At 47.5% G+C, this 18901-nt stretch overlaps 1 protein-coding gene across 1 annotated transcript in view; it reads left to right on the top strand.

Annotated features, from left to right (window-relative positions):
• DOCK5 (dedicator of cytokinesis 5) overlaps positions 1-18901 on the top strand; it is a 105942-nt gene that overhangs the window by 67677 nt on the left and 19364 nt on the right. Inside the window, exons 18-29 of the mRNA XM_073654080.1 lie at positions 2639-2807; positions 2892-2989; positions 4092-4181; positions 4490-4590; positions 5053-5187; positions 12793-12904; positions 13019-13089; positions 14156-14262; positions 15657-15793; positions 16260-16355; positions 16465-16563; positions 16653-16747. Coding sequence (XP_073510181.1) covers positions 2639-2807; positions 2892-2989; positions 4092-4181; positions 4490-4590; positions 5053-5187; positions 12793-12904; positions 13019-13089; positions 14156-14262; positions 15657-15793; positions 16260-16355; positions 16465-16563; positions 16653-16747 — 1310 coding nt within the window. The remainder of the gene's footprint in view (positions 1-2638; positions 2808-2891; positions 2990-4091; positions 4182-4489; positions 4591-5052; positions 5188-12792; positions 12905-13018; positions 13090-14155; positions 14263-15656; positions 15794-16259; positions 16356-16464; positions 16564-16652; positions 16748-18901) is intronic.

The following is an 18901-nucleotide window of genomic DNA, read 5'->3' as shown; positions in this document are numbered from 1 at the left end:
ATTGTAAAGGGTCGAGAAGAGAGTTATCTGAGAGATAGCAGATTAGACAGGAGTGGACCAGGCGTTCCAGGAGTTTAGAGATGAATGGAAGATTAGAGACCGGTCTGTAGTTAGCAGTGCAGTTCTGGTCCAGGGATGGCTTTTTAAGTAAAGGGATTATGATGGCATGTTTGAATGAAGAGGGGATACGCGAAGAAAGAGCGAGGTTAAATATTTTAGTTAGGTGGGAAGTGACAGCTGGGGAAAGAGACTGAAGGAGATGTGAGGGAATAGGGTCAGGTTGTAGGGCGAGAAGAAGCGAGGAGTCTGGTCACTTCTTCTTCTGTGACCGGCTCAAAGATGGAAAGTGAACTTAAGGTGCGGGAGGGAATGGAATCCAGACTCAGATGGGATTGTGCAAAAATGTCTTGACGGATATGATTGATTTTTTTGTAGTAAATAAGTGGCCAGATCGTCAGCACTTAGGTTGGTGACGGGGGTCTGTTCTGTAGGGCTCAGGAGGGAGTGGAAAGTTTCAAAGAGTCGTTTAGGATTGTTGGCTAGAGATGTGATGAGAGTGGTAAAGTAGATTTGTTTACCAGATAGAGAGCAGAGTTATAAGTTTTGAGCATGAACTTATAGTGGATGAAGTCTTCTGCTGAAAGTCATTTTCTCCACAGACGCTCAGCACACCTTTAGCAGCGCTGGAGAAAACGTGTTTGCATCGTGTGTCAGGGCTGCATTCTATGCTGGGTCATTCTGCGTGTAGAAGGTGCTGCTTCATCCAGGGCACTCTGCAATGTGGTGTTATAGTGTGACAATGCTGAGTCTGGAGAGGAGAGGGAGAGGATGGGAGCTAAAGATGACTGTAGATTGTTCATAAGCTGCTCGGTATTAATCGCACGTAGATTTCTGTGTGTATGGTAAGCGTGGGGTGTCCCGGGTGAGGAGACCGTTCTTGACAGAGAAGGAAAGAAGGTTGTGGTCAGAGATTGGTAGAGGGGGGTTAGTAAAGTCATGCAGCGAGCAGAGTCGTGAGAAGACCAAGTCCAGAGTATTCCCGTCTTCATGCGTAGGAGAGTTAGTAAGCTGTGTGAGGCCGAATGAGGCGGTTAGAGAAAGAAGATGAGAGACAGATGGGGAAAGCGGCTTATCAATGGGTATGTTAAAATCCCCCATGATGAGAGTGGGAATATCACAGGATAGGAAGTGTGGAAGCCAGGTGGCAAAGTGATCCAGAAACTAATGGGAGGAGCCTGGGGGGCGATACTAAACTGCCACTCGCCGGTAGAAGGGTTTGAAGAGTCTAACGGTGTGGACTTCGAAGTAAGCAAACATAAGTGAGGGTACTGGGGGGATAACCTGGAAAGCTCATTTTGGTGAAAGGAGCAAACCAACACCTCCACCCTGTCTGCTCTCAGGTCTGGGGGTGTGTGAAAATTGTAGCTTGTCATACGAGAGAGCCGCTGCGGCGGTTGTGTCAGACTACTGGATCCATGTTTCAGTGATGGTCAGAAGGTTAAGGAAATTAGAAAGGAAGAAATCTTGGATGCAGAGGAGTTTATTGTGTGCTGAGCACGAGTTCCAAAGGGCACAGTTAAAAGAGACAGGAGAAGGCAAGCAGCTAATGTTTATAAGATTGCCGGGCTTCTATGTGCAGCAGGATGAGAGTTATATACTAGTGTGTGGAGCCGCAGGGTTGGGAGAGATGTCACCAGCGACAAGGAGGAGGAGACAGAAGAGAGAGAGTAGGTGGTTCACTGATTTGTGTGAGCAGTTTGTGCGCTGTATGGTGGTAGTGGATGGTTTGCAGTGATTGAGAAAAGTCAGTAAGGCCTCAGTGTTGTACATCGGAGAGGGCAGGAGAGAGGGACTGATGTAGAGAGACTGTGTAGAATATGTCAAAGGGCGATAGAGATGAAAGGAAGCAGCAGTTAGGACATATATGAAGCAAAGAGATATGGAAATTAGATGTTGTCGTGCAACTGAACAAAGAGCATGTTTGTGTGAATATCTGGCATAGCGGACCCGTCTCCTGCTCTGTCCTCTTGCCATGTTTATCTGGCGAGACACCGTGAATATTTTGGACATAGAATCAATTACACAAGTGCCTCAGCACACGTGTTTTCTTTAAGCCAGATCTGGATATATTGGAAATGTGTGCTGGGATGTAGGACCAGTTTGCCTTCTTGAATAAGCAATTAGCAAGAGACCACAGCAGACATTACTGTGCAAGACCTACAAACATCCACTCTGGACAGACAGACCACAGATCATCAAGTGAAATAGAACAGAAAAGAAGGAAAACAAGCACCTTAGTGAATAATAACTTCGGGTCACTTCTGGGACATTTCCAGGATATTTCTTTTATTGACAGCTCCTTCTTTACAGGAGCGAGAGGAGGATAGAGATAGATGGAAAACGAGTCGCTTGGAACTGTTTGGTCACGCTAAGGGTGCATCGAGTGCCCATGCTTGGTTTGAACAGTCATTTTTTTCTGACAGATTAGCTTTACGTATTGATGAAAATAGAAGATAGTCTGCCCTCGTAATATCATTTTCCAGCTTTTTAGTGCTAAGCTCTGGGGAAGTTATTTCCATATTTTCCATGGGTTTTCCTTACTTATTTTGTAGTTTGAATGCAAAATTTTTGTGAATAGGGTGATAGCAAGAAATCGGATGATGCCAAGATGTATTTATCGCTCCCGGCTACTAAGGAGGAGGAGGAGGAAGTCCGTTCTCCAAGAGGACATGCACCCAACCTGACACCCACTAAGGAAAGTTTCCAAATTAGCACCTTGATCTGTTCCACCAAGCTGACGCAGAACGGTGAGGGTGTGGAATCCGGTGGGATTTATGTCTCCTCTTAGGAGAAACATGGCTGACCTGACTCACTTGTTTTTTTCCCACCAGTCGACTTACTTGGTCTCCTAAACTGGCGCTCTAATCCCAGGCCTATATATCAAGCACTCCGCAAACTCATGGAAGTGGATGGAAGCGAAATCATGAAGGTAAGTTCTGAGAAGATGCCGGCAGGGTTGGACTGGCCCACCAGAAAACCGGAGAATCCTCCGGTGGGCCCTGGCTTCTCATTCAGGAGAGTTCAAAGTGCAAACCTTGCAGCTCCTATGGGGTTCTTGAGTGAGGGAGAAAGGTGGGCCCTCAGAATCAAATCCTCTGGTGGGCCCAATGTTCTTCAGTCTGACACTAGATGCCGGACAGTGTCATCGAGAGCAGAAGAGCGGACATGATGCACATCAGTGGTTCTGTTGTAATGATGAAGATCAGAGATAACTCTGATTTCCTTTGTACAACCCCTTGTGTGCCAAAAAGCAGATTGTGACATAAAGGGAACGAAAATGGGGACCCTTGTCCTAGGTATTCCGAATCTTGAGACTTACGGTATGTCCTTGGCCTTGGTGGTGGACAACCTAGAGCTAACATAAGAAACCCAGGGGCTGTCTGTTCAGGGTGCCGGCTTTTAGGGCAACCAGACATAGACACTAACATAAGTAATTAATCTATTTATTTCTGTTATGTGAGTACATTTACCATACAAATAATTGCTAAAAATAATATGGGACTTGAAAATGTAAAAAAAAAAAATAAATAAAATAAAGTCATATTTTATTCTAAAATAAATGTTATCACGTTACAATAATCAATAAAAAAAAACAACAAAAATATGTTAATTATGGATATAAACTGTAATAACCTGTTCTGTACATTAATGACATTATTTAAGGTGAATGGCATAAAATAAAATGAAAAGTACAAAAAAAAAAAAATGTTTTCCATTTTTTGGGTGGGACAAAAACATACTCGTATATATGTACCCGCTCGAAAAACAAGGCCTCATACTTGTATGTTGTCTTACAACTTAGATTTCTGGAGGTCATAAGTTTTTGAGAGTCGTAGCCAATAGCTAAAAGGCCAAACAATATCTTTTTTTTTAAGAAGAAAAGTGTTATTTCTGGTCCAAGTATCTATATAGAATAAGGAGGGCTCGGCTTTGATGGAGCTCTGATTAAATCAGTCTTGAATGTGTCACTTGTCTTGTGTTTGGACACCTCCGGCGTCTGACCTCTCCTTCCTCTTCTCCGGTCACTTCAGTTCCTGCAGGACACACTGGACGCTCTGTTCAACATCATGATGGAGGCGCAAGACAAGGAAAGCTGTGACGTGCTGGTGTTTGATGCCCTGGTGAGATCGGATGCTTCCCTAGTTCTTCCCATGAGTTATTCTCTTTTTGTTTCCTCTTCCCATTCTTTAAAAGGAATCTTTGATATGATTTTTGCTGCCAGAAAAGGTTCTCTTTAATCCTGTGGCATCTTTTCTTGTTTCACGGTCTCCATGTTTTGTTCTTTTTGCCTCTCACATGCTTATTTTGTCTCGTGATGGTTCCTCCATGCTTTTTTTTTGCCTCCCACATGCTCATTTTGTCTTTTATCCCTTCCTCCCTGTTTTTTGTTTTTGCCTCTAACATGCTTATATGATCTTGTTCTTTTCAGGTCTTTATTATTTCACTGATCGCAGATATTAAGTTTCAGCACTTTAATCCAGTCCTGGAGACCTATATCACTAAGCATTTCAGCACTACGTTGGCTTATGAGTAAGTAAGCGACTTGGAACACACACACAGATATTATAAACGCCCGTAGACTTCTCTGACATGGCTAAATAAATTAGTGATAACTTTGCGGTAAAAGTTGCACCAAGTTTCAGTCTGCAGTCTGAATTTCTTCATTCATTCTCACACCCTCTGATATGCAGTTTGCAGCTTAAACCTCGTTTCAGACTTTTTGTCTTGGTGATGTGTCCTCCACTAATACAGGACTGTGAGGCTTTGGGGGTTTCCAGGATGCTGCTGCATTCAGTAGATCTCATGGATCAGCACAGCTGCATTCTTGGACTGATTTCCCCTTATACAGCTTTCCTCCCTATCTACAACCTGAGTGATCTTCCCTCCCTAGTATCTTGAATGCTTCTCCCCCCTCTGCTGTCTATCATTTTCTTCTTTTATGTCATGTCCATGTTTATGTGACTTTGTGCATTTATTGCAACGTTTCTATAGGAAGCTGATCAAGGTGTTGACCTGGTACGTGAGGAGCGCTGACGATTCAGGTCATAGAGAGATGCTCTTCTCATCCCTAAAAGCCATAAAGTACTTGTTTCGCTTTATTGTCCAGTCCCGAGACTTGTACCTAAGGTCAGTGTCTTCATTACTTTCCATTATTGTGTGCCTTGTGGCTTCCTGATGCTGGACCTGTCATGATCTACTGCCACCACTAGGGGGAGCTCATTGAACACTGTGTTCTTATTGAATTGAGCATATAATCGTATGCCGTAAGTTCCTGAGCTCCCTCTAGTGGTGACTGCAAGTAGACAGAACTTTATAATTTATAGCAAATCTGTTTCTGCTGGGATTTTGAGCTCTGTATAAGAAAATTGTGCACTGATCGCAATAAAGGTGTAATAAAAATAAATAAAGGGAACATTTAAAGGGGCTGTCCGGTCATCAGGATGTAGGTGTACTGACCACTGGCACCCCCCCCCCACCGATCAGCAGTTATTATTTTATAGGAGCTGTTCTTCAGTATCCAGGAGCTTGAAACAGTCAGTCAGTTGGAGGACCGGGTCTTGGCCTCCAACCGATCTGACATTGATAACCGATCCGGTGGATAGGTCATCAATATATTGTAACCAGACAACCCCTTTAAGGCTAGAAGGAAAGTGTATGCAAAGCAGAGTCTTTGAAGAAGCTGTATTTAGATGTCTTACACATTTGGACAATATCTTAAAAGGTGTGACCGTGGACTAAGACAGAGACATAACTGCTAAAAATATTGAGTGGCTTTCTCCAATTACTTTTATTCATGTGTAACTTATTGTTAACGTAGAATCAAAGGGTTCGGTTTGTGCAGTAACTTAAGGTCATCTGTCAGCCAATACAATAACAAATTGCATACTATTGTATTTGCCTAAAATTAAGTTTTTAATCTGATAAATCCATCCAAAGTGCTGGCTACTCAGTCCAGCTTCTAACTTGCAGTCCACTGCCTGATTTCAAGTGCAACTTTTCTCAAGGTGCATAGATGCTGTGATGGATTATAGGAAGAGGAAGCGGGATTTTGTTCCTCCACAGGAAGCGGTGGTGGGTCCTTGTCTCTGCAGGAAGCGGGGGCGGGTCCTTGTCTCTACAGGAAGTGGAAGAGGGTCTTGTCTTTACAGGAAGTGGAAGAGGGTCTTGTCTCTACAGAAAGTGGAAGAGGGTCTTGTCTCTACAGGATGTGGAAGAGGGTCTTGTCTTTACAGGAAGTGGAGGTGGGTCTTGTCTTTACAGGAAGTGGAGGCGGGTCTTGTCTCTGCAGGAAGCGGGGGCGGGTCCTTGTCTCTACAGGAAGTGGAAGAGGGTCTTGTCTTTACAGGAAGTGGAAGAGGGTCTTGTCTCTACAGAAAGTAGAAGAGCGTCTTGTCTCTACAGGATGTGGAAGAGGGTCTTGTCTTTACAGGAAGTGGAGGCGGATCTTGTCTTTACAGGAAGTGGAGGCGGATCTTGTCTTTACAGGAAGTGGAGGCGGGTCTTGTCTTTACAGGAAGTGGAGGCGGGTCTTGTCTTTACAGGAAGTGGAGGCGGGTCTTGTCTTTACAGGAAGTGGAGGCGGGTCTTGTCTTTACAGGAAGTGGAGGCGGGTCTTGTCTTTACAGGAAGTGGAGGCGGGTCTTGTCTTTACAGGAAGTGGAGGCGGGTCTTGTCTTTACAGGAAGTGGAGGCGGGTCTTGTCTTTACAGGAAGTGGAGGCGGGTCTTGTCTTTACAGGAAGTGGAGGCGGGTCTTGTCTTTACAGGAAGTGGAGGCGGGTCTTGTCTTTACAGGAAGTGGAGGCGGGTCTTGTCTTTACAGGAAGTGGAGGCGGGTCTTGTCTTTACAGGAAGTGGAGGCGGGTCTTGTCTTTACAGGAAGTGGAGGCGGGTCTTGTCTTTACAGGAAGTGGAGGCGGGCCTCGTCTTTACAGGAAGTGGAGGCGGGCCTAGTCTTTACAGGAAGTGGAGGCGGGCCTCGTCTTTACAGGAAGTGGAGGCGGGCCTCGTCTTTACAGGAAGTGGAGGCGGGCCTTGTCTTTACAGGAAGTGGAGGCGGGCCTTGTCTTTACAGGAAGTGGAGGCGGGCCTTGTCTTTACAGGAAGTGGAGGCGGGCCTTGTCTTTACAGGAAGTGGAGGCGGGCCTTGTCTTTACAGGAAGTGGAGGCGGGCCTTGTCTTTACAGGAAGTGGAGGCGGGCCTTGTCTTTACAGGAAGTGGAGGCGGGCCTTGTCTTTACAGGAAGTGGAGGCGGGCCTTGTCTTTACAGGAAGTGGGGGTGAATCTTTGTCCCACTGCAGTGAGGGTGAGTCTTTGTCTCTACATAAGAAGTGGATGCTGGTCTTTGTGTCTCTACAGGAAGTTGAGGTGGGTTTTTGTCTCTGTAGGAAGTTGTTGCTACCAATTTTGCTCATTGCCCCTCTTGGCTCTCAGAAGGCTCCTTTCTTGGCTGTAATGCCCCCCTGGCTGTCATTGATGTCTAATGATGGGGAAGTGGTTATTACTTGATTCTGGTCACTGCTTTACCCCCCTTCTCTGGCTGTCAGAAGGCACCCAGTGATTAGAAGTGGTCACTGATGGGCTCTGATCACTGCTCTGCCCCCCCCTCCCTTCGGCTGTCAGAAGGCACCCAGTAATTAGAAGTGGTCACTGATGGGTTCTGATCACTGCTCTGCCCCCCCCCCACTCCCCTCCGGCTGTCAGAAGGCACCCAGTGATTAGAAGTGGTCACTGATGGGTTCTGATCACTGCTCTGCCCCCCCCTCCCTCCGGCTGTCAGAAGGCACCCAGTGATTAGAAGTGGTCACTGATGGGCTCTGATCACTGCTCTCCCACCCCCCCACTCTCCTTCGGCTGTCAGAAGGCACCCAGTGATTAGAAGTGGTCACTGATGGGTTCTGATCACTGCTCTGCCCCCCCCCCCACTCCCCTCTGGCTGTCAGAAGGCACCCAGTGATTAGAAGTGGTCACTGATGGGCTCTGGTCACTACTCTCCCACCCCCCCCCCACTCCCCTCCGGCTGTCAGAAGGCACCCAGTGATTAGAAGTGGTAACTGATGGGCTCTGATCACTGCTCTGCCCCCCCCCCTCCCTTCGGCTGTCAGAAGGCACCCAGTGATTAGAAGTGGTCACTGATTGGCTCTGATCACTGCTCTGCCCCCCCCCCCCTCCCTTCGGCTGTCAGAAGGCACCCAGTAATTAGAAGTGGTCACTGATGGGTTCTGATCACTGCTCTGCCCCCCCCATCCCTCTCCGGCTGTCAGAAGGCACCCAGTGATTAGAAGTGGTCACTGATGGGTTCTGATCACTGCTCTGCCCCCCCCCCCCCACTCCCCTCTGGCTGTCAGAAGGCACCCAGTGATTAGAAGTGGTCACTGATGGGCTCTGGTCACTGCTCTCCCACCCCCCCCACTCCCCTCCGGCTGTCAGAAGGCACCCAGTGATTAGAAGTGGTAACTGATGGGCTCTGATCACTGCTCTCCCACCCCCCCACTCCCCTCCGGCTGTCAGAAGGCACCCAGTGATTAGAAGTGGTAACTGATGGGCTCTGATCACTGCTCTGTCCCCCCCCTCCCTTCGGCTGTCAGAAGGCACCCAGTAATTAGAAGTGGTCACTGATGGGTTCTGATCACTGCTCTGCCCCCCCCCCCTTCGGCTGTCAGAAGGCACCCAGTGATTAGAAGTGGTCACTGATGGGCTCGGGTCACTGCTCTCCCACCCCCCCACTCTCCTCCGGCTGTCAGAAGGCACCCAGTGATTAGAAGTGGTCACTGATGGGCTCTGGTCCTTGCTCTGCCTCCCCTGGCCATAAAGGATGGCTAGTATTGGAGAAGCTGTCACTCCTAGGCTATGGTCCCTGCTCTGCCTCCCATGGCCATAAGGGATGGCTAGTATTGGAGAAGCTGTCACTCCTAGGCTGTGGTCACTGCTCTGCCTCCCCTGGCTATAAAGCATGGCTAGTATTGGAGAAGCTGTCACTCCTAGGCTGTGGTCCCTGCTCTGCCCCCCCTGGCTATAAGGCATGGCTAGTATTGGAGAAGCTGTCACTCCTAGGCTGTGGTCCCTGCTCTGCCTCCCCTGGCTATAAGGGACGTTTAGTATTGGAGAAGCTGTCACTCCTAGGCTGTGGTCACCGCTCTGCCTCCCCTGGCTATAAGGCATGGCTAGTATTGGAGAAGCTGTCACTCCTAGGCTATGGTCCCTGCTCTGCCTCCCCTGGCTATAAAGGACGTTTAGTATTGGAGAAGCTGTCACTCCTAGGCTGTGGTCCCTGCTCTGCCCCCCCTGGCTATAAGGGACGTTTAGTATTGGAGAAGTTGTCACTCCTAGGCTGTGGTCACCGCTCTGCCCTCCCTGGCTATAAGGCATGGCTAGTATTGGAGAAGCTGTCACTCCTAGGCTGTGGTCACCTCTCTGCCTCCCCTGGCTATAAGGCATGGCTAGTATTGGAGAAGCTGTCACTCCTAGGCTGTGGTCACCGCTCTGCCTCCCCTGGCTATAAGGGATGGCTAGTATTGGAGAAGCTGTCACTCCTAGGCTGTGGTCACTGCTCTGCCTCCCCTGGCTATAAGGGACGTTTAGTATTGGAGAAGTTGTCACTCCTAGGCTGTGGTCACCGCTCTGCCTCCCCTGGCTATAAGGCATGGCTAGTATTGGAGAAGCTGTCACTCCTAGGCTGTGGTCACCGCTCTGCCTCCCCTGGCTATAAGGGATGGCTAGTATTGGAGAAGCTGTCACTCCTAGGCTGTGGTCACTGCTCTGCCTTCCCTGGCTATAAGGGACGTTTAGTATTGGAGAAGTTGTCACTCCTAGGCTGTGGTCACCGCTCTGCCTCCCCTGGCTATAAGGGATGGCTAGTATTGGAGAAGCTGTCACTCCTAGGCTGTGGTCACCGCTCTGCCTCCCCTGGCTATAAGGTATGGCTAGTATTGGAGAAGTTGTCACTCCTAGGCTGTGGTCACCGCTCTGCCTCCCCTGGCTATAAGGGATGGCTAGTATTGGAGAAGCTGTCACTCCTAGGCTGTGGTCACCGCTCTGCCTCCCCTGGCTATAAGGGATGGCTAGTATTGGAGAAGCTGTCACTCCTAGGCTGTGGTCACTGCTCTGCCTCCCCTGGCTATAAGGGACGTTTAGTATTGAAGAAGCTGTCACTCCTAGGCTGTGGTCACCGCTCTGCCTCCCCTGGCTATAAGGGACGTTTAGTATTGGAGAAGCTGTCACTCCTAGGCTGTGGTCACCGCTCTGCCTCCCCTGGCTATAAGGCATGGCTAGTATTGGAGAAGCTGTCACTCCTAGGCTGTGGTCACCGCTCTGCCCCCCCTGGCTATAAGGCATGGCTAGTATTGGAGAAGCTGTCACTCCTAGGCTGTGGTCACCGCTCTGCCCCCCCTGGCTATAAGGCATGGCTAGTATTGGAGAAGCTGTCACTCCTAGGCTGTGGTCACCTCTCTGCCTCCCCTGGCTATAAGGCATGGCTAGTATTGGAGAAGCTGTCACTCCTAGGCTGTGGTCACCTCTCTGCCTCCCCTGGCTATAAGGCATGGCTAGTATTGGAGAAGCTGTCACTCCTAGGCTGTGGTCACCACTCTGCCTCCCCTGGCTATAAGGCATGGCTAGTATTGGAGAAGCTGTCACTCCTAGGCTGTGGTCACCGCTCTGCCCTCCCTGGCTATAAGGCATGGCTAGTATTGGAGAAGCTGTCACTCCTAGGCTGTGGTCACCTCTCTGCCTCCCCTGGCTATAAGGCATGGCTAGTATTGGAGAAGCTGTCACTCCTAGGCTGTGGTCACCGCTCTGCCCCCCCTGGCTATAAGGCATGGCTAGTATTGGAGAAGCTGTCACTCCTAGGCTGTGGTCACCGCTCTGCCCCCCCTGGCTATAAGGCATGGCTAGTATTGGAGAAGCTGTCACTCCTAGGCTGTGGTCACTGCTCTGCCTCCCCTGGCTATAAGGGATGGCTAGTATTGGAGAAGCTGTCACTCCTAGGCTGTGGTCACTGCTCTGTCTCCCCTGGCTATAAGGGATGGCTAGTATTGGAGAAGCTGTCACTCCTAGGCTGTGGTCACTGCTCTGTCTCCCCTGGCTATAAGGGATGGCTAGTATTGGAGAAGCTGTCACTCCTAGGCTGTGGTCACCGCTCTGCCTCCCCTGGCTATAAGGCATGGCTAGTATTGGAGAAGCTGTCACTCCTAGGCTGTGGTCACCGCTCTGCCCCCCCTGGCTATAAGGCATGGCTAGTATTGGAGAAGCTGTCACTCCTAGGCTGTGGTCACTGCTCTGTCTCCCCTGGCTATAAGGGATGGCTAGTATTGGAGAAGTTGTCACTCCTAGGCTGTGGTCACCGCTCTGCCTCCCCTGGCTATAAGGCATGGCTAGTATTGGAGAAGCTGTCACTCCTAGGCTGTGGTCACCGCTCTGCCTCCCCTGGCTATAAGGGATGGCTAGTATTGGAGAAGCTGTCACTCCTAGGCTGTGGTCACCGCTCTGCCTCCCCTGGCTATAAGGCATGGCTAGTATTGGAGAAGCTGTCACTCCTAGGCTGTGGTCACTGCTCTGCCTCTCCTGGCTATAAGGGACATTTAGTATTGGAGAAGCTGTCACTCCTAGGCTGTGGTCACCGCTCTGCCTCCCCTGGCTATAAGGGATGGCTAGTATTGGAGAAGCTGTCACTCCTAGGCTGTGGTCACTGCTCTGCCTCCCCTGGCTATAAGGGATGGCTAGTATTGGAGAAGCTGTCACTCCTAGGCTGTGGTCACCACTCTGCCTCCCCTGGCTATAAGGCATGGCTAGTATTGGAGAAGCTGTCACTCCTAGGCTGTGGTCACTGCTCTGCCCCCCCTGGCTATAAGGCATGGCTAGTATTGGAGAAGCTGTCACTCCTAGGCTGTGGTCACCGCTCTGCCTCCCCTGGCTATAAGGCATGGCTAGTATTGGAGAAGCTGTCACTCCTAGGCTGTGGTCACCGCTCTGCCTCCCCTGGCTATAAGGCATGGCTAGTATTGGAGAAGCTGTCACTCCTAGGCTGTGGTCACCGCTCTGCCCCCCCTGGCTATAAGGCATGGCTAGTATTGGAGAAGCTGTCACTCCTAGGCTGTGGTCACCGCTCTGCCTCCCCTGGCTATAAGGCATGGCTAGTATTGGAGAAGCTGTCACTCCTAGGCTGTGGTCACCGCTCTGCCTCCCCTGGCTATAAGGGACTTTTAGTATTGGAGAAGCTGTCACTCCTAGGCTGTGGTCACTGCTCTGCCCCCATGGCTGTAAGAGATGCCTTGTGATGGAGAAGCTGTCACTCCTAGCCTGTGGTCCCTGCTCTCCTTCCTGGCTCTGATTCATTATGTCCTCTGCTTATTATTTTTACCCCCTATGATTGAGGAGAAGTGCAAAGTGCCGTCTAGTTGTTATTCTCAGTTCTCATGATGGTAAAGGATTGGGGTCCATCAAATGGAAATGTGTGATGCTGCCATATAGTGCTCAACCAAGGCAAATATACAGTGACCAAATTACAGCTTCTTAGATAGTACTATAAAGTAGTGTTATAAAATTATTGATAGCAGACACAAGGAAGTCAATGCATAACACCCATTCACACTGGTTGCACACACTTTTTAGAATTAGTCCTGGCCATTTTTCTAGTAGCAGCTCGTAGGCTTAATACAATATGAATTTCGTGGTTTCTGGAGAGAAGAAGAGATGTGACTTGAAGATGAATATATGTCTCTGTCCCTTGTCCAGGTTTTACGGGCAAGATGAAGGAAACGACCAGTTCAATGACTCCATACGACAGTTATTTCTGGCCTTCAATGAGCTGATGGACCGACCATTGCAGGAGGCGGTGAAGATTAAGGTGCGTGATCGGCCATTTACTTCCTACCCGGCTGCACATGTCTCCTCCATGTGTCCTTCATTCCTGATCATGGATGTGGTCCATACGGCAATTAATCGTTGTCTTGTGTTGTAGGCGGCCGCATTGAAGTATCTTCCGGGAATTATAAATAACTTGAAAAATGTCTTTGATCCGGTGGAGCTGAGGTAAATCTGACGAAGAGCCCATAGTCTGCTTTCTGTGAGGAGTCATAGTGGCCAGGTGGTGTTATCTCCCTCACAATCTGTAGCTTAAGTCATCCTCTCTCCATATGCCTCGAGTAGAGCAATGGACGTCAAAGAGGCTGCTCCGCTGACGGACTCAGGTCATCCATGTATTACATCAAAATAGCCTGCAAATTAACCCCCTTCAAGAAGAAAGAAGCTGTTCATCTAGCGCCACCTATTGGAGGTAGCCAATCTGAAAGTCCAGGTCTGACCCTTTAACAAACCTTGCAACATGTCTTGGGATATAAGCCAATCCAGACTTTGCTCCAAAAAGCAGAGTCTTCCATCTGTAGACACCTGTTTCGGGCTTTTTTTGCCCCTTCGTCAGTGCAAAATTGATTACTGCTTGGCTGGGGTCTTTGACATGGGAGGCTTATGGTTTGGCTGATATCCTTACTTGGAGATTAAAGCTATTGTCCAGTTAAAGCAAGTTATCACCTATCCATGGGATAAATGTTAATTTACTGACCGATGGGCATCCCACAGCTGGGATCTGCACCGATTGGCAGATCAGGGAACCTTAATTCCCATTGCTGGATGGCACGACAGGTCTGATTCCTGACCGCCCCTCTATTCATTCTCATTGGGGCTTCTGAAAAAAGCCAAATGCAACGCTTAGCAGCCCCATAAGGAATGAATTGATCACAGGTCGCAGATACGCACTACTGCTCCATTCTTGCGGAAATAAATGTTCACTGTTCTCCCAGCCGTCGGACCTTCACCGATCAACAAGTTATTACTACCCAGTGGAGATACCTTGACCAGAGATGGGTTTCTTTCTTCTGAAGGAGAGCAATTTTGCATACTTTTTGCCCAGGGAGCAATGCCTGACCCATAAGTTACTTTACACCAAATGGCGATTTGTACAAGAGTAACAACCCCCCTGATCATATGGTCACCACAGTGTCGGCTTTCTCTGAGGAGACAACTCCTTTAGATTTTTGCTATGCATTTGTGCCATGGGTCAATAGCGAATAAACCTTCTGACCTCCTCATCATTTTACAGCGACCTCTTCGCCAAGTTCATGCAGAGCGTTCCTCCAGACCAGCTTGTCCATCAGACACTGACCTGTATGTGCAAAGTGGTGGAGAGTGACCTCTTTCTGCAACCAGGTGAGTACTGTGCGGTAAAATATTTACCCATATTGTAATAATTAAAGGGGTTGTTCAGGCTTGAAACAAAAGACTGCAGTCCTTACATATGACTGCAGACTGCTGAATCGTGACAGCATGCAATGTGCGCACTTTCGTGGTTCTCCAATATTCCCGGTACAAGCTGAAGGTCATGTGACCGCATGTATCCTATTTGCATACTTGTGGTCACAAATCAACTAGATTAGTTCGGCTTCTTTCCATAGAAGAATTGAGAGAAACCGGATGAAACATTTATCAGCAGGAGATTATCACTACAGGACTAGGTGTCAAGTGCCAGGCAGTCCAGCTAATCTGTGTAACCCCGCCCCCACCACTGATTGGTAGCTTGTTGACAGTGTACACAAGAAGCTGCCAATACGTGGTGTGGGCGGGGTTATACACAGCTCAGCATTCTGAGCTCTGTTATATCTGCAGCAGAGAAAACAGGGATTCTATCAAAACTGCACCAAGCAGCCCGGGAAGTGTTACACCGATGGAATCAAGATCTCTGCCCCTACTTCATGCTGCTGTCAGATTACATAGCAAAAAAACAGCTGACAGACTCCTTTTAAGGTAGTCGATCTTCAGACTATGTTATTGAACTGGTTAATTTCCCTATTAGACAAAATGGTGCAAAAAAAATAAATATTTTGAAGACTAGTTAGTAGTGATCATCTATTCCATAGGTTCTGAGTCCTGTGTATTCGTGAGCATACAGCTCCCCCTGCCTCTCCCCATCCTTCTCACTGACATGAGGAGTTAGGAGAGGCAGGGGGAGCTCTATGCTCACGAATACTAAATATATAGTTTTCTGACTCCAGTGTATTCATGAGCATAGAGCTCCCCCTGCCTCTCCTCACTCCTCATGGCAGTGAGAAGGATGGGGAGAGGCAGGGGGAGCTCTATGTTCACAAATACTAAATATATAGTATTCTGACTCCAGTGTATTCATGAGCATACAGCTCCCCCTGCCTCTCCCCATCCTTCTCACTGACATGAGGAGTTAGGAGAGGCAGGGGGAGCTCTGTGTTCACAAATACTAAATATATAGTTTTCTGACTCCAGTGTATTCATGAGCATAGAGCTCCCCCTGCCTCTCCTCACTCCTCATGGCAGTGAGAAGGATGGGGAGAGGCAGGGGGAGCTCTATGCTCACGAATACACCGGACTCAGAAGCTGTGTATTATCTGATCACTCCTACTAGCCAGCCTGCACAAAATGTATAGTATATGCCCTTTTGGCTAATAGTAGAATAGACCTGACCCCAGATACGCTACCCTTACGTAGGGTGGCATAGTCTGATGACTTTTCGGCGCTTTAATACATCTCATACACTGGAATGTTATTTGATACTAGACCCTTTCTCTTTGCAGAGTGCAGAGATGCCCTTTTACCTCTTTTTATTGACCAGCTGAGTGGACAGTTAGATGACAATTACACCAAGCCTGATTATGATGCCAGCGGACAGCTCCTCAGTAATATTTTGGAGGCACTACAGAACAAAGAAGCGGTGAGTGAGACAGTAATGCTGACGGAAATAGGAAAAACATGGCTGCTCTGCTCTCGTCCAAAAACAGCACCTATGGGTTGTGTCTGGTATTGCAGCCTAACACCATTGATGTAAATGGGCCTGAGATGCAATACAACCTTTTTCTGCTCCGCACATTTAAACATTCCTGGAAGTGTAACTCTTAGGAGTGACCCTAAATTGTCATTTTGGTCCTCACATGCTTGGCTTATATTAAGCCAGGAAAGAAAAAACTTATCTTAGTCATGCATGATAAAATCAGATGTAATACGGCCACCACTAGAGGGAGCTTAGGAGCTTGCTGCATACTATTTCTACATTGATAAGCTCCTGTGCTCCCTCTGGTGTTGGTAGAGTCTAACTGTTTAGACTAGGTATGAATTTTGTCCTGTCGTAGTTTCATATGTGATTTATTCTTGATGATTACTGTTATCTTCTGTTTGTACAGAGCGACTCTACACTACACATCCAGCTCATCATGGAGCGTCTTCTACGGAGAGTAAACCGGACAGTTATAGGGATGAGCCGCCAGGCACCACATGTAGTGAGTCTGCGATGGGGTCCTGGAGCGCATTAACCTATAATGGTGGTGGAGTAGATGTCGTAACATAGATTCATTCTCGAGAAATTGTTTCTGCTCGTTTCTTTCTTAGGGTCGTTTTGTCGCTTGTATGACCGCCATTCTCAGACAAATGGAAGATTACCACTATGATCACTATATCAGCACCTTCAAGACTCGTCAAGACATCATTGTAAGTCCCCCTACTGCCTTATTTGAGTTTCTCTCATGAGATGTCCATTTCTTCAACTTTTTCCACTTTTTTCCTCCCGTCCGCTGTAGGATTTCTTGATGGAGACATTTATCATGTTTAAGGACCTAATTGGAAAACGAGTTTTCCCGAGGGATTGGATGCTGATGACCATGACTCAGAACAAGTAGGTGTCCTTCCTACCTGATAACTCATTCTCTTGGCTGTATGCTGTTTATGATCTTCATTCACTTGAAGGCTGCACAATTAATTCATTTCATTATAGAGGAAAATAGGAGATTTGAGTTTCTGTAGTCCTTTACTTTCTCCCTGCCGACATCAGCTGAAGAAGTAGTTATAGAAGATGCAAATTATGAAAATTATTGTAATTATTAATTTTATATCCTACAAATCATGTAATGATGTACTGTCCGTTTATCTTTAGAGAGAACAAGCTTGTTATGAATGTCCTGTGATTACTGCAGCCTTGGCATGGGTTAGACCATGCTAACGTTAGGAGGAAAAGGGGGTGCAGCAAGTTTAATATACGGTAGACTTTAGTCACTGCTGCACTTTACTTTCTCCCTGCAGGCATCAGCTGGAAGGCCAGATAGGTTCAGATAGCTAAAATACCATGAATGGGAAATTACGCGTCATCTCGGTCTCTGAAGAAGGGAATCGCTGGTCAATAATGTCCTGTGATTACAGCAGCCTTGGCTCTGATTTCAGTAGTGAGTTGTATTATACTAATACTAAGAGGGAAGGGGAGTGTAACCAGAATAACGTGAATGAAAAAAATGGAGACTACATGTTAGGAACTAAGAGCAATATGAAGTTTTTAGTTTTCCCTGGAGATCCCCTTAATTTGGCGTTATTGAGACATAGGCGCTGGATTATCCAAAATTCCAGATTAATTGATGTTGATAGAAATGAATATAAGCCCCACTTACAGTACAGGCTAAAAGTTTGGACACACCTTCTCATTTAAAGATTTTTCTGTATTTTCAGGACTATGAAAATTGTACATTCTCACTGAAGGCATCAAAACTATGAATTACCACATGTGGAATTATATACTTTACAAAAAAGTGTGAAACAACTGAAAATATGTCTTATATTCTAGGTTCTTCAAAGTAGCCACCTTTTGCTTTGATGACTGCTTTGCACACTCTTGGCATTCTCTTGATGAGCTTCAAGAGGTAGTCACCGGAAATGGTCTTCCAACAATCTTGAAGGAGTTCCCAGAGATGCTTAGCACTTGTTGGCCCTTTTGCCTTCACTCTGCGGTCCAGCTCACCCCAAACCATCTTGATTGGGTTCAGATCTGGTGACTATGGAGGCCAGGTCATCTGGCGTAGCACCCCATCACTCTCCTTCTTGGTCAAATAGCCCTTACACAGCCTGGAGGTGTGTTTGGGGTCACTGTCCTGTTGAAAAATAAATGATGGTCCAACTAAACACAAACCGGATGGAATAGCATGCCGCTGCAAGATGCTGTGGTAGCCATGCTGGTTCAGTATGCCTTCAATTTTGAATAAATCCCCAACAGTGTGACCAGAAAAGCACCATCACACCTCCTCCTCCATGCTTCACGGTGGGAACCAGGCATGTAGAGTCCATCCGTTCACTTTTTCTGCATCGCACAAAGACAAAGTCTCTTCTGCTTGTTGTCTGTCCTTAGCAGTGGTTTCCTAGCAGCTATTTTACCATGAAGGCCTGCTGCACAAAGTCTCCTCTTAACAGTTGTTGAAGAGATGTGTCTGCTGCTAGAACTCTGTGTGGCATTGACCTGGTCTCTAATCTGAGCTGCTGTTAACCTGCGATTTCTGAGGCTGGTGACTCGGATAAACTTATCCTCAGAAGCAGAGGTGACTCTTGGTCTTCCTTTCCTGGGGCAGTCCTCATGTGAGCCAGTTACTTTGTAGCGCTTGATGGTTTTTGCAACTGCACTTGGGGACACTTTCAAAGTTTTTCCAATTTTTCGGACTGACTTACCTTCATTTCTTAAAGTAATGATGGCCACTCGTTTTTCTTTACTTAGCTGCTTTTTTCTTGCCATAATACAAATTCTAACAGTCTATTCAGTAGGACTATCAGCTGTGTATCCACCAGACTTCTGCACAACACAACTGATGGTCCCAACCCCATTTATAAGGCAAGAAATCACACTTATTAAACCTGACAGGGCACACCTGTGAAGTGAAAACCATTTCCGGTGACTACCTCTTGAAGCTCATCAAGAGAATGCCAAGAGTGTGCAAAGCAGTCATGAAAGCAAAAGGTGGCTACTTTGAAGAACCTAGAATATAAGACATATTTTCAGTTGTTTCACACTTTTTTG

This window comes from Phyllobates terribilis, unplaced genomic scaffold, assembly GCF_046119375.1.
Source record: "Phyllobates terribilis strain yellow unplaced genomic scaffold, ASM4611937v1 Scaffold_11__3_contigs__length_659146591, whole genome shotgun sequence".
NCBI classification, from domain to species: Eukaryota; Metazoa; Chordata; class Amphibia; order Anura; family Dendrobatidae; genus Phyllobates; species Phyllobates terribilis.
This window is presented reverse-complemented; position numbering and strand designations above follow the sequence as displayed.